Raw genomic sequence first — 15,642 nt, forward strand, 5'->3', positions numbered from 1 at the left:
GAGAGACACATCAGTCCTAAAAGAAAACAACCTTGAAACCTGCCTGCCATGAGGCTGGAGTTTTGTTAATTACTTGGGGTCAACCTAATTGCAGGTTGGTCCCTCTAGCTGTGTCTTCCCACCTCCTTTTTGTGATGGTGCAACACCTTGTAGCCGCAGAGGGGGCCTGGTCAGGGACCTGATCCAGTGCAGCAGAGGTTGGGAGGGAAAGGGTGGGATATATTTTTAGCAGGTTTGCCTTCCTGGTGTGGCTCCCCGCGCAGCCACGCGCCGTCACAGTTGGTGGCACAGTGGTGGCAGGGGCAGAGTGAACGGGGATGGCTCCTGGGGAGTCTAAAAGTGGCTGGAAATACTTGCATTAAAGGAAGAGAAATTCACTTCAAGTTGGTGGTCGCTACAGTGGATAGCAGATTGATCCTCCTAGTTTTAGATATGTCTTTTTTAATACTGCGGCAAAGAAACCTTTTAATGTTTGTTTTCTGAGGATTGCTTTTAATGACTGCTGCACCGAAGAGCATAAGACTTTCTTGTCTCCTCTCTTCCACTGCCTCCCTCCCACCCCCAATAAATTTGTTGAAATGGGTCAAAGCAGAAACCCTGGAGAGAGTTCTTTAGTCATCTATGGTTTAAGCAGCATGAACTATGTCTGCCCTAAATCGATGGGACTTTGGGGCAAGGGGGAGGATAATGGTCTTGCTTGTTCTCTCTCAAAGTGCGCTCCAAGAAGCGACTTGCTTTTTGCAGGGGCAATTGAACGGTGGCTATTTTTGGCTAGAAAGTTTATTAGCCAGTGTTGAATCAGTGGAACTGAAGCTTCCAGGCTTTGAATCCTTTCTGTAGCCAGGTCACCTTTGAGCCCTGGTTTCTGTTTGCTTTTCATTGGAACCTTTTAGATTTCAAAGGTGTGGAGAATGATACTGAGACACGGTCTCCAATTCTTGTGATGCTGTAAAGGACACTCCAGTATGTTTCTGTCTGTACTGTATTACATCTCCTTTTACTCGATACCTCCTTAGAGGGTGGTTGCGATGCTTGGGAAGAGTGTATACCGCCCCACGTTATGCAGTGGTCAGGTTTGACATCTCAAAGTTAATACTACTTACCCCTTAATACGTCCTTGCTTGCAGAAATAATGCATTGGCCACACTGAATTTTTACAAAATTGGGGTATCTTATGAGATTAAGTCACAAAAGTATGAAAAATCTGCTGTTAACGCTTGTTGGTTGTAATCCTGTATCAACTGGTATGTTTAAATAAATGAAACCTGTACTGCATGTGGTTAAGATCAAGTAAGGAAGAAAAAATCAGCGATTTTTCAAATAGTTTTGATTTGGGGTGTATTAACTATGACATACCTTGAAGACTTAGTATCTAGTTTCATATCAGATCTTGTATACGGGGCTAGATATCTACTGTTCTTCACCTGGAATTGCATCTTACTCTGTTGTTTGTAAACGCTCAGGAAGATCTTGAGCTTGTGGGCTTCAGCCCACAGTGTCAAATGGTTCAGTGCAGCTGCATGCTGGCATTCCTCCTTGGCTATGTCTGTACCTGAGATGTAACATACGGAAATGTTCTAGGGTGAGAAATTACCAGACCTGTCCCAGAAGGAATTCTGAAAGTAATGGGAAGGTGCCCGTAGCGAGCGCATCGTGGCAGCGGTATCAGTCAAGCAGTGAGGGCGAGAAGGTTATTCTTCATTTGCTGCCTGACTCTTCTCTTCATAATGGCACAGAATATGAAATATGATTTATTTTTTAACCAGTTCTTCTTTTTCTTTCTTGTCTCTAAACTTGGAAGTGCAGGTCTTTAAAAGTCTACTTTTCCATTTGTGAAGTTGCTTGTGAGCACCCTATATTGTAAAGCAAAGCACTGGATTCTTTGGTCTACTGAAATTCGCTCTTACTTTCACGATTTGTGTTTGCTTTGCTTTGCTTTAAATGTGTGCTTCCTTTTTAAATATAGTTTTCCAAGTTGCTGGCCGTACCAGATTGTTTATATTTTTTAAAAGCCTTCTGCTTAGCCGTTATATTGCTCTTTATAGTACTGCTTAACCACATTGGTTTCTGTTGCTCTTTTTTCTTGCATAAACTTAGCTGGGATGAATTTCAAATGTGGTTTATCCAACTGTTAAGTATTTCCCACTTTTCTGCAATAGATTTCACATATGTTACAGAATTCCAAACCAAGATCTGGTGGACATATTGCCCTGTTTTTTTCCTCAAAGTCAGAAATAGAGGGTTTTTTAAGCCCTACAGTGACAATATTTAGGTCACTGGCTCCAGCGTGCTGCCTACCTTCAAATCTGTTTGTCATGTTTAGCTTATTTCCAAGGATTAAGGTAACTCTGGTCCATATATATATTAGGGGGAAAAAGAAGTCTCTTGGTTTTGTGGTAATAAACCTAAAGGGGGGGGAAAGTATTGATCCTTTTGGGTTGGAAAATGCAGAAGCTTTTTGGTTTTGTTTTTTTTTCCCCCTCTGGAGTTCAAGCTGTGGAGTCAGGTAAAGCACACGATCATCCATCCAGTCGTTCATGTTGCAGGATTTACCCATACAAAAATGTAATTAAGAATTTGGAATTAGGCTTTTTCACTGACTATTTAGAAAAGAATTGAGGAGCTAAATTACCTTTTCCCTCTTTATATGCTAGTCATGTACATTCTTTTTTTAAACTCGCGGCACAGGGCTCTGAGCAGGTGTCCCCCACTGTCTCTTGCTATTTCTACCACCTCTGCAGAAACAGGCAGAGGCAAATCTTGTGTTTTCCCATTTTGTTTCCCCACACTGGCTGCCCAGTTCCGCTAGGAAGTCTTGATGACCCAATGCAGGGTAAGGTTTTTATGCTCACCATCTAGTGGTAACCAAGTCTGCTTTTCTTTGACTGTGTTTTTTGCGTGTGGTGGTATCAAGAGCTGACCTGGTCGGTGGCTGGCCCAATGACTGGAGATCTGGAGTTAGACCCGACAGGAGGCCCAGGCTTGTTTTCTTGGTCTGGTCCACTACAGGTTGTTGAGTTCTGAGCACATGCTGGTGGCGTGGCGGGTTTTCTGGTGGAGAATATGGGGGTTTTTGCATGCAGGTGGGAGGCATGTTGGCAGAGTGATGTGATAAAGACAGCTGCAGAGGAGATCTGCTTTGTGTCTTACTCTAGCATGTTGTTCTCACTTGTCATGAAACTTCTACTCAGCTCTGGTGAGACCCCACCTGGAGTACCGCATCCAGCTCTGGAGCCCCCAACGTAGGAAAGACATGGACCTGTTGGAGCGGGGCCGGAGGAGGGCCACAAAGATGATCCGAGGGCTGGAGCACCTCTGCTGGGAGGAGAGGCTGAGAGAGTTGGGGTTGTTCAGCCTGGAGAAGAGAAGGCTCTGGGGAGACCTCAGAGCACGTTCCAGTCCCTGAAGGGGCTACAGGAGAGCTGGGGAGGGACTTTTTACAAGGGCGTGGAGTGATGGGATGAGGGAGAATGGCTTCAAACTGGAAGAGGGGAGATTTAGAATGGATATTAGGAAGAAATTGTTGACTGTGAGGGTGGTGAGCCCCTGGGGCAGGTTGCCCCGAGAAGCTGTGGCTGCCCCATCCCTGGAGGTGTTCAAGGCCAGGTTGGACGGGGCTTGGGGCAACCTGGGCTGGTGGGAGGTGTCCCTGCCCAGGGCAGGGGATGGAATGAGATGATCTTCAAGGTCCCTTCCAACCTAAACCATTCTGTGATTCTCTCTCATAGCCAGTTTTTTCTCCTTTTGAATTAATAAGGGGGGAAAACAGTGCCAAATCCCTCTTACAAATTCTTGGTTATAGCTCCAAGTGAGTTGGGCAGTGATGTACAACTGAGTGGAGGATTTAGCCTTTTTTTTTCTTTTTTTTTTTTTCATGTTACGTGGAACTACTGCAGAAGAGGAATAAACTGACAGGGGAGACTGAGTATTGTTGGTTTATGCGCTGATAAGTGACCCATTCAATCTATTATGGTGACATTTGGAAGCACAGCACTGAGTAAAGAAAGTGGGATGGGGATAATGCAGTTGGACGAAGCTGGGCAACGGTCTGCAGGCAGAGCCTGGACTTCAGCCTGGCAGGAGCTGCTGGAAGATAATCTGGCATTCATCAGATGATTGAAAAAAGATATGTTTTGGGGAGGAAACGGAGATACCTGGTAATAATTTTAGAGGGCTAGATTCCAACAGTAGGAAAAGATAACTTTGTATTCCAATAAGGAAAGACTTAAATGGAAAAAGAGCATTGCAGTGGCAGCGTAGAATTATGTACAGTAAGTCACATGAAATGAAGAGTGACTGAAGCATAACCAGTCTAGGCTGAAGTATAAAGTTAACCAGTATTTGAGTTAATTTTTTTTCATGGAGTAACTCAAAAAGGGAAAATGCAGTTTCTTTAAAAAGCAGGCAGGTGAAAATAAACCTGGCTTGAACATGTCCAAGATCTGTAATCTTCACTGGATTTGGGAAATGATTAGGAGGTGTGTATTGCGTGCCACTGCTGCTGTCCTGTGTCATGTTGTGGTAAAGCCGTGAATGCTTTTGAGAAAAACGGTGATACTTTGGTTGCAAGATGGAATCAAAAAGGTTGTAGAACTTCATTTGATGTTATTCACAGAATTCACAGAATTCACAGAATTGTTAGGGTTGGAAGGGACCTCTGAAGATCATCTAGTCCAACCCCCCCTGCCAGAGCAGGGTCACCTACAGCACGTTACACAGGACAGCGTCCAGGCGGGTTTTGAATGTCTCCAGAGTGGGAGACTCCACCACCTCTCTGGGCAGCCTGTTCCAGTGCTCCACTACCCTCAAAGTAAAGAAGTTCCTTCTCATGTTAAGATGGAACTTCCTATGTTCAAGTTTATGCCCATTACCCCTCGTCCTATCATTGGGTGCCACTGTTCAGAAAGGTCCGGTTTCTGGAAGCTTGATGCTTTGTTCTGTACCACTCTGTAGTCCAACCATCTCGATACTCCGAATGGCGTGATGTATATATGAGCTTTTGTTTTCCTTTCCGTAAGAAACGGAGCTCTAACGATAGTTCCTTTTTTGTTGTTGTTTTGCTTTTCTTCACAGAGAGAGCTCGATGCCACAGCAACAATATTGGCTAACCGGCAAGATGAAAGTGAGCAGTCTAGGAAAAAACTTATTGAGCAAAGTCGCGAGTTCAAGAAGAACACTCCAGAGGTAAGGAGAAAAGCTGTTCCAGTCTGCCGAGTGTCTTGCAGTCGTGTATGGTATTAGGCCTCCTTCAGTGGGTTTTTTTCTTAATAGTTTGTTTCCGTGATTTTCTTGTATGTATTAGCAACTCCACCATCTTAAATAAGACCGCTTATCTTTGATGGCTTTCTCATCAGGCAGCTTTTGCATTCCGTAAATAATGAAATACGAATTGATGTTTTTAGAGGAAGTATGGACACCGGCCTTCAAACAGGCTTGCTCTAAATTTTGTCATAATGTAAAACCTGGAGAATTGAAAAGGAAAAAAAAAAAAAAAAAATTCTTCACTAATCCAAACTCTCTTATCACTTGGATGTAGAAAGTGACATTTTGCTGCCTAAATAAATCTATATCAAGGGCATAACTTCAAAGATGCTCATTTTTCCGTCAAAAATCAAATTAAGTTTTGCTGTTGATTTCGCTGGAAATGCAACAAGGTCAGTGCTGAGCTCTTTAGCAAACTCCGCTCGGAGGATGTGCATCGCACGCAGCAGGTGGTGTGTAAAAGGTGTCAGGACCGATGCTAGGCAAACCTCAGAAAGGTGAATATTGCGTGTGGGAAGCTGGGAGTATTTGAACTCTTCCGTGCTCGTGTTAGCACGTGCAGTGCGTGTGTCTCTGCACATGTATGCATAATTGTCTAGAAAATACATATAGAATGGTTAGAGTTGGAATAAACTGATTTTATTAACTGTAGTGAATGCATAGCAATATGTAGGGCTGTTTTGTTGTTTGGTTGGTTGGTTTGTGGTGGGTTCCCCCCCCGATGATTGCCAGCAATCTGTTCATCTGGGAATGTTCTAGGGTTTCCAAGCCCATTCCAGATAGCCGATACGCAAGTATTGGGTCCTTCCGAGTATCTTCCCAGGAGAGAAGCAGCAGACAGCTTTTTCTAACCTTTATTGCTGCTTCTCAAGTAGCAGATGCTGCTTTGCTTCCTCTTGGTACAGAGGGAGAGATGCTGGAGGAGTCTGACCCGGAGGTCAGAGAGGGGATGTCGGAGCAGGAGTAACTTACCGGGAAGGAGGCGTGTTTAACTGGTGCCCTGAGGAGGCTTTGCGGGGCAGAAATCGGTTCTGTTTGTGTGAAAAGGAGGAAAATTTGAGGACTGCAGCTTTGAAAGAACAGAACTTTTTAAGAAGGAGCAAGAGAATGAGGAGTGAATGCAGTAGCTCCGAGAGGGTGAGGGATGAGTTGATCCCCTTTGCAGAAGAGAGCAAACCATGGGGATGAAAGGAGGAAGGAGAGAAGTGGAAGAACGTAGAGGGTATAGGAAATTGTACAAAATCCAGAAAATAAATAGATTTCTGGGGCCACATTTTTAAATTGTTTGCTGGAAGTAAACACTGCATTTTTAAGTGCATTGTGAGAGGGCCTTGGTAACTCGGTGGGAGTTGATGTGCAGAGGAAAATTATATACTCTGTATAGTTACTTCAAGAGATACAGTGGGAAAACGATGTGCAATTAGTTCTTTCCAGTGAGCAAGATAGGGAAGTGAATGGCCCCTGCTGTTAAATCATTTTATGGTAAGGTTTTAAATATACTTTTATAAGATATAATTCAGTAGCCTTCTATATAATATTTTGGAGGAGAATTGAGGCATTTCATTCATCCGGGAACTAGGTTCAGAACAGTGGCTCTGAACATCCCCAGTGTTTGGGGAAATTTCGGTCTGTGCTAGATTCTACATCCTGATCTTGTGTCCTGGGACTCCTGTGAAACCACATTCCTTTATAAGGTTGCATGGATCTTTAAATATTCTTTCCTTCCCTGTATTCTCTGCTGTGATGTTCTTTCTGCAGCTTTGTTTCTGAACAGCAGCACAATCTAACTCCTCTTCTTTCTCTGACAGAATTAAGAAATGAAAATGGGATCAAAAAATTAGAGGAAAGCATCTGAACTGTAATAATAACCAGCTGTAAGAGACGCAATACGCAGTTCCTGCTCCCAGAGCCGTGGGGGAAGTAGCTCAGATAGAGAAGGTCTGATAGGACCTCCCTCGCCCCTTTCCCTCTCTCCCCTCAGACATGGCTGTGGAAGAGGCAAAACCGGAGCAAGGCAGCGTCCGGCCGTCTTTGCTGGAAAACTTCACTGGTATTCCGCTTTACACTTTGGAAGACCGTTGAAAATTAGCGGGCAGGATATTAATTACTCGACCTGATTTTTTCCAAAACTGCAACTTTGTCTGAAAACCCACCCAATATGATGAAAACATCCTTGAGGTGGACCGGAAAGGCACAGTGAGCCTCTGGCATTTCCAAACTGATACGTTTATGTTACTAAACCATCAAAAGTGCTCTTTTAATAACAAAAAAGAGTTCTGTAGTGGAAAACTAGCTGGTGTGCAGAACCCTTCTTCAGATAAATAAATAACCCAGTGTACAGCTTAATTTAAATTTCCACGATGAAGGAACAACTTTCTTGGTATAAAAAAAAATCCACCCCAAACCACAAAGATGGAATTGTTAAATGTAACAATTTGTTTCAGAATCCTACTTTCCATTTTCTTTTTCATTCTGCATGCATCCCTGTCAGCGCAGTAGTGGTTTAGCCTGTTCCAGCATCTCTTTTCCGCTGCTGTAGCCAGTCTCGCCATAAATCAGGAGGCAAGTGTCGATTGCCTTGACTTTCCTATCCATTGCTGTCCTCTGGACTTTCCATAATGTCTGCTGCAAGCAATCTCCTGTGGGGCAGAACAGGATTTGAAAAAATTACTGATGAAGTTGAGGATATTTATACTTCTGGTTCTTTTTACTTTAAAAAATGTGACAGATCTATTTGGGTCAATTCTGCCTTCCTTGCAAATTATCAAATTGCTGCGAAAGAAAGAAAATATTTTCATGTTTATAGGAATGACTCTGGGGCTTTTGGTATTTAGAAATGTTAAAATACTATTTCTGACTTGGCATACTGGGAGACGACTCTGGGAAGAAGTGTCTCATGTTTGGGAACCTTATGAGAACAGAAAATTTGGTGGTGGCTGTTACATGCAGAAACTTTTGCAAAGGCTTCTTAATTCCTCTTATTGCAAAAATACTTTTTTACCTCTTCACGCCTTTTAAGAGGTCACATCAGACCTGCTGCTCGTAGACGTTTTGGGGTATTTTCAGTCTCGATTTGGTTCATCCCGAGCAGGTAGAGCAGAAGGCTGAGACTGGTCAGGAGATTACTTGAAACATCAATTTTACATGACTGTTACTTGGAAGACATCTCAAAATATATATCATGTGAATTGCCACCCTGCATCAGATGATTATTTTCTTATGGTGATAATTCCTGAACTATTGTGACTAACTGTCATGCTTTTTGGCTATTTTAACCTCTGTGAAATTCTTGGTCTAATTCATCATGTACTCGTATTCCAGTTCTGGGGTGAATAAGCAAATCTTTGAATGACATCTTTTGAGAATTTTTTTTTTTTTTAGTCTCTAAATAATTTTAGTTGCATAGGTTAATTTTTGGCACAAAGTGAAGATACTTCCTAATATTGATAAGTTTGCCTTTGTTGCTACTCGGATTCCTAGTTGAGTAACTACTTCTGCCTGTTTCTATTTTTAACATTGAAAAGTGTACCTAATACTTCCAGCGGTGGATACTTTTAAGCTAGTCAACAACAGTAGTGAAAAATGTCGCAAAGCAAATACCCGAGTTATCCTAGACTTTGTAAATAAGTCATACGTAACTGTTAAATACTCACGGAGAGGGAAGACAATAATACTTAAGCCTGTTTAACCTATAACTCTCCTTTGCTTTCCTCGATGATTTAGCCATGTAAACTAGCGAGTTATCACCAGGCTCACCTGAAACATGGGGCGTTAAACTGAGCACGGGTCGAGAGACCACCGGGGGAGCCCTGCCCTGGCTGCTCGCAGGGAAGACAATCAGATATTAGTTTTCTAATGTGGGGGCAGGAGTTCTAAAAAATCAGGCAGATGTGACGCGCCTGCACAGAACATATATTTGGGTACTGGAGCTTACCCTGGGAGCGCGTGCTTTGGTCACTGTTTGGGTTGTTTCCTGGTGGTAAGTTGAAGTGAGGATTCCTCCCTGTTGTTGCCCTTGGCTGTTTCTGCATTGCAAATGTGCTCCATTGGGGAGATTTAGAAACTCCAGATTACCATTAAATGCTCAAATTGACATCTGTGTTTTGTAAAGCAGATTAAAGACTGGATCGGCAGGGTTATGGAAGGACGTGGGAGAACCTTCAAACATAGACATAGACATCGTAAGTGTGTTCTCTGGTAAATAGCTTTAAAATGCCCTGGAAAATGGAATATTGGAAGGTGCCAGAAAGGAAAATAAATGAGCGTATGAAAGGCATATCTTAACTCTGACTGAAAGGATGTGGCTGCCTGCTGACCCCAGGCACTTCTGCAGATAAATACAAGTTCTGTGGTGTGACGGCGATGTTGCCACCGAGGACCATGCGGTCCAGCGAGCCCCGGTGTGTGTTAATAGAAGCTGGTACAGCCACTTTCCGTGTACGTACGCTGTGGGCATCGTTTCACCTGACCAGTTCTGTGCTGCCTTGGTTGATCTCTAATGAGTGCCGTTACCTGCCCACGTAAAACCTGGCTTTCCTTGCTGCCCCTGTGACCTGAACCATGGCCATCGCCCCTCTCCTGCTCCGGTATGCGTCTGCAGTGCCACTGCTGCCACAGTGAAGGAAAGATGAGTCTGTAGAAGTTTTTGTAATAAAAGTTTTATTCATGACATTACGTATTAGGGTAATGCACGTTTTTAAGATCTATGAGGTTTTTTTAAGAAAAAAAAAAAAACAAAAACAAAAACCACCAAACCAAAAGACACTATGATTGCCAGTCATAACTAACTAAAGGAAATGAACGCCATTATTATGCAAGGGCTCGATTTTTTTAAATTTAAAATTCTTAAATTGTTAGTCTCCAGTGTTTCTGGATAATTCTATTGAATTATCCAGTCTCTACAGCAAAAGATAATCAAATCAAGCTTTAAAAAAAATGAATATTAATTCTGCTGGTTGAATTAGTTCTTGAAATGAGAGGATTATTTTCCTAATTGTTGGTAGTGAGTTGTCGTTGGTTCCTAACAACTTTGCACAGTCAACTTTGGTCTAGCCTGTGTAACAAAGTGAAAATAATAACATACCTAGAAAAACTACTGAAAATCTACAGTCTGTTTGAGAAAAGTTCACGCTCTCAGTGTCTGTGTACATAGGGGTGAATATTGATTTGCTGCCATCTAGAGCTGGGTTTTCTATTCCCTTTTTTTTTTTTTTAATATTTTTTTTTAATTCACTTTCCCAGTGTGCCTGACAGTACAAGGTGTGTGCCTGTTCCTTCTCCTTCGCCAGGAACATACGGGAATATTGTTAATTTTGGGTCCTGACTATGCAAGAACATACATGACATTTGTGTAAACTTTAGTTAGCATAGTACAACTAGATGCAGTTAATACAATTTGTAAATAGTAAATGTCTCAGTGTGTGGTAGGGAATAACAAAACACCACCTTTCTATGTATTTCCTCATTTCTTACTTAAAAATTATTTCAGGAAAAAGATGAGGAAGAGAAATGCTTCTTAAGTTCTCCCTTCCTTCTCTCTCCCCATGACTTTGAAAAGGAGATTTTAAGATATTTTTGTTAAGAAGAAATGAATTTGCAGTTAAGCAGTTTGTTAAAAAATAATATTTTTTTATTAGTTTGTATAACTCAAATGAACGCTGATATTTGCATTTAATACTATTATAAAATTGTTTTGTATCTCTAAGAGTCTTCATATATTTATAACCTTAGCCAAATGCTAAATACATAGGATATTCTCCTTAGTGAGTTAAAACATCACTATTTCCTTCCATAAAAAACCAAAATTATAACAACAAAGAAGTATGACTTGCAGATTTGAAATGAAGATGAATACCTCTTCTTTAGGATAATGATCCTTAGGTGCCGTGACCTCCCTTGCACTGTTTTTATTGAATATTACCATTTTCTAAAGAGGTTGTCTTTGCACGGTAAATGATGTTTATGGGAATCTGTGCTACATGGGCTTGTTATTTCAAAAGCTAAATGGAGTAGTATATTATTATTATGTGACTTTTTGCAGAAAAATAATATAATATACCTCCATGTCTTAAAATGTAATCTAAAAACTAGTCTTGTGGAGTCATTTAGGTTAAATTGGATCAAACCTTATCCGGGAGGTCCCTGATTCATGAGTTCTCAATAATTTTATTGTCATTATTTAATATGTATTTGACTTTAGCATTTTCTAATTGTTAATGGGAAAAACACCAGTGTTTCTGACATGCTTTTCTGTATTATGATCTCTTGCTGCCTTTTCGCTCTGCTGGAACTAAGGGAACAATAAAAGAATTATAATTCACAGCTGTATTTTTCTGGAATTATCATAAAACTGACCTCCATTTTTCTGCACGTTGACCATTCTCACCACTATAATTTACTAAACATTATTAATTTTTTTTTTTCCTTAAATTTGACTTTATCACCCACGAAAAGCTAAGCCAGCATCTCTGGCAGCTGGCATCTCCCCTGCTATTTGCTGTGCACACATTACGCTCACGGCGGTTCTCGCTAGAGCTCAGTGCGTTGAGGAACAGCAAATCCGAACCACAACAAACCTTTTTTAACACGTAAACCGTTATCTGACCTAAATTGTCTAATTTTCCCGTGGTGCGATGTAGTTGTGACTATTCCCCCCTCCTCCGCTAAGCGCTGGCTGGGTTTGCTGGTGGATCTGGTGTCCTCGGTTCGGTAGAACTTCGGTTCTGGTTTGTTTTCCGTGAGTGAGTGATTCTGCTTTTCTGGGCAGGGAAGAGATGGCAGCAGAGGCTGCGGCTGGGCTGCGGCAGCGGAACCCGTACCATTAATTCATTAGGAGATAACAGGACTTGAGAAGGTCCCTCTACAAAATGAGGCCACATTTGAGGATTATTGGTATGTAGGATTTCACGGGTAACTCTGGTGCTGTACGACGGCATTTGTAAAGGTGTGAAATGTAGGAAAATAATTCCCTTGACCTGCAGAAGAAATGATGCGTTATGTGTTACTGGGCAGAGAAGTTTAATTTGAAGCCTTTTTTTCTGAAACAACGTGATCTAGGGCACTTTGCGTTACTGTCTCTGTCTCAATTTTCTTTAAAAATATCCTTAAATCAATTTTCCACAACACATTTACCTCAAAAGTCTTTTTATACAGCTGAAAATGTATGGGTGATTACTTTATTTAAGAGTTCCAAAAATATTCAAGAGGGAGACATGTGATTCAAGCGAACATGTTACAGTAGTTGAAGAAATTAATTACTCTGAAGTCACACGCTCCTAGTAATTTAGATTTATTCTATTTAAGCATTTTTCTGGTTAAACATGCTTGACAGTTGAAGAATGCGTGTTTCTTCTAGCAACATCGGTTGCAGGGATTAGATTTCAGTCGTGGCAAGGGTGCTGTATTGCCGTCGCAGAAAAGGAGAATAGGGGATATTTTTGGTATTACCGGGGTTTACAAAGGGACACACTTGTAAGCAAATATTTACAGATTAATCTCTCTTGTTAAAGGTTGCATGCTCCTGTGAATTTCTCCTGTCGCTGAGAGTGAAACAATGCAAAGCAAATAGTTTGTTTTTTTCCAGTTGTACTTGCCTTTGCTTGAACTTTCCCGGGGTGACCCATTTGGAGACCGGCCAGAGCCACCGGGGTCGGGGCTCGAAAAAGGGAGAACGCTTTCAAGATCAGAACTTGAAGGAAAAAAACCCTGGTCTTACAGGGCATTTGTCACCCTTCCTCCCGAAGAACGGTTGTAGTTTAAATAAGTGTGTATTAAGACTAATAATGTGATTTACTGGATGCATGGGTAGCTGGGTTTTAAGGGAAAATATTTCCAGTTACGTAGCTGCAATAGCTGAGATTTTCTCACTGTGGTACCGACGACTAACAGCCGTTCTTACGTTCTGCGTTACAGTCTGCCTAAAGGTAAGTATAAAACTGGGACTTGATATCTAGATCACACAAAGACGAGACTGAGTCCTCTCAAGGCAAGTCCCAAGTTCAGTTCCTAAATTTGCTTTTTAGCCATTTGAACAACACTTTGACTTATTTTCAAGATGCAACTTATAAAAACCAACAGGCAAGCAGGATTCCTGCTCTTCCTTCCTATGTGCGTTAACCAAAAGAAGAAATAATTAAGCGTCTTCAATTAGTACCTTTCCTTTTCACTTTGTGAACAAATATGCTGTAAAGCTGCTTCAGTTCATCTGCTGGACCACCTCAAAGTCATTCAGGTGTAATTAAAGGAACATGTTGTTCTCATTAAAATTATTATGTTGTCATGAATAACTCTTTTAATAATAGTTGCCAGTTACGAGAGATTCTTTTCATTGCTCTGACAGTGGATAAGTGAAAAGTTGGATCTGCTTGAAACGAGCAGAAACGATTAACATGTGGAGTGAAAATGCTCACAAAGTGACTGGGTTACAGATTAGAGTTGTGAGATTTTCTATTAAAAAAACCAACCAACCAAATGCCCCAACTTTCTGTAGGACTGCTCTTTTATTTTGGATGAAGTCTTGAGGTAGATGTTTAGGGAAGAAATTTTTGAAAAATGCTCTTAAAACCTATTTTCTTCCTGAAATTTTGAAATTTTTAGTATGTTTTGCTTGCTTAAAAGAAAAACAAAACAAAAAAAGAGAGCTTGCTGGTAACCATTTTTAAGTAAATTAAATGACATATGAGAATTAGAGCAGTTGAGAGTCATTTTTATTTTAGAATTCTTTTTGCATTAACACATCTACAGTGTTGATGAATATATGGAAAAATGAAATTGTGCTTCTATCCTGCCGTGTCTCCAGTGTGACAATAAATCAACTTTTTTTCCTTTTAAAATGTCTGGCCTTGTAATTTATGTTTGCATAACCCATTACTAAATTCATAGTAGGTGTTTTAGTTGGCAGGCACAATTCCAGGGATTCAGTGGACCTATTTTAATACTGAGCTTTTGTTACTGTTCATAATTATGTGTAGAAATACATGTATTTTCTTAATTGTAAAAACTAGCCTGCCTTAGCTTTGGAGCTCCTCTTACTTCCCCGACACAAATTGTGCTTTAAATCTTTGAAAGAATTAGTGCTTTCTAGACTTGAAAAAAGAAATAGGTTTACCAGGTTGGTTTTTTCCATTTTTGAAAAAACAAAGCACCAAAAAAAGTAATAAAGTACAAGAAGTGGAGTTGTGCTGCATCCCTGGTACTATTTATAGGTTTTGAGCATTCTTTTATTTTATAGTCAAGTTGTAAATATTTAGGCCAGCATCAAGACAGTATGCAAATAAAAGAAGTTTTATTAATAACCATTATCTGGACCCTGGTAATAAATATGTATGACTCACATAGGAATAAACCCACCCAATAAATGTAAAAGCCATACAAAACCATTAACAATTTTTAATGGACTTGCAGATGGCATAATTTAATGCAACTGTAGTTACTCAGGTTCCAACTCCTGTAACTATTTCTCATCTGCTTGAAAGCTTTCATCTGAAATACATTGCTACCATTCATGATTCCACCTTGTCTCTGTTTAAAACCATAAAATTGCGGTTTCACAGGTTTTGAAGCACTAATGCTTATTTATGGCTATATTTCTGTATTATTATTTTTTTAACTGAGTTATTAAAAAGGAAGTTTTTATCGGAAGGTGCAGCACCAGAGCGGTGCTCAGCGGTGAAGCCGGGGCTGACTGCTCCACTGAGTCAGAGAGGAGCTTTAAGCGTGTGCTGTGCTCATCTTAGATGGTTTCCATAACACACGTGCCGGTTTCGGCTGCAAATGATACAGACCTGTATGCTTGGGGGGTTCAGTTCATTGCTTATTGCTCTTAAAGATTAAAGCGGTTGAGGACCAGCATAAGCACATGCCCTTCTGCCTGGAAATGGTTTTTTATATCTTGTGATGCTCTGAAATACGGGACGCAATGAAAACTGTCACCTGCTTTGGTTCATGAACAGAAGCAACCCGGTTTGTTGAATTGGCTGATGTAGATACAGCGTCATCGCAGCTTGTAAAAACTTCTGCTGTGGTTTTCTGTATGTTTTGTTTCCTACTGGTAAATAACGGCGCTTTGAAGCGTTATGGAGTGTGTGTCAGGTTCCCCAGTTTGAGCGTGGGGGGGCATCGGGGACCTTTGAATGGGCGAAGGAAGTTCTTGCGTGTAGCCTGAGCGCTGATAAATGAGCTGGTCTGTGAGGAGAGGGACTTGTAAACATTCTGGAGTTTTAAAACCTCATTTTAAACTGAAGCTTTCACTTCGTGCGGGATAGCGCTGGGAGTGCTTTTTTAAAAACGCCCGAATGTGTTAAGACTTCTCAGCCCTGTGTGTCAGAAGAAATTTGAGCACCCAAGAGCTGAACTCTTACACTCTTGCCGTGCGCTTTGGGG

The 15,642-nt window shown here is 41.1% G+C and overlaps 1 protein-coding gene across 1 annotated transcript in view; it reads left to right on the forward strand.

The window, feature by feature from the left end:
- Window positions 1–15,642, forward strand: part of CUX1 (cut-like homeobox 1) — a 210,345-nt gene that overhangs the window by 8,396 nt on the left and 186,307 nt on the right. Inside the window, exon 4 of the mRNA XM_009885195.1 lies at window positions 5,074–5,184. Coding sequence (XP_009883497.1) covers window positions 5,074–5,184 — 111 coding nt within the window. The remainder of the gene's footprint in view (window positions 1–5,073; window positions 5,185–15,642) is intronic.

This window comes from Charadrius vociferus, unplaced genomic scaffold (assembly GCF_000708025.1).
Source record: "Charadrius vociferus isolate BGI_N301 unplaced genomic scaffold, ASM70802v2 scaffold54, whole genome shotgun sequence".
NCBI classification, from domain to species: domain Eukaryota; kingdom Metazoa; phylum Chordata; class Aves; order Charadriiformes; family Charadriidae; genus Charadrius; species Charadrius vociferus.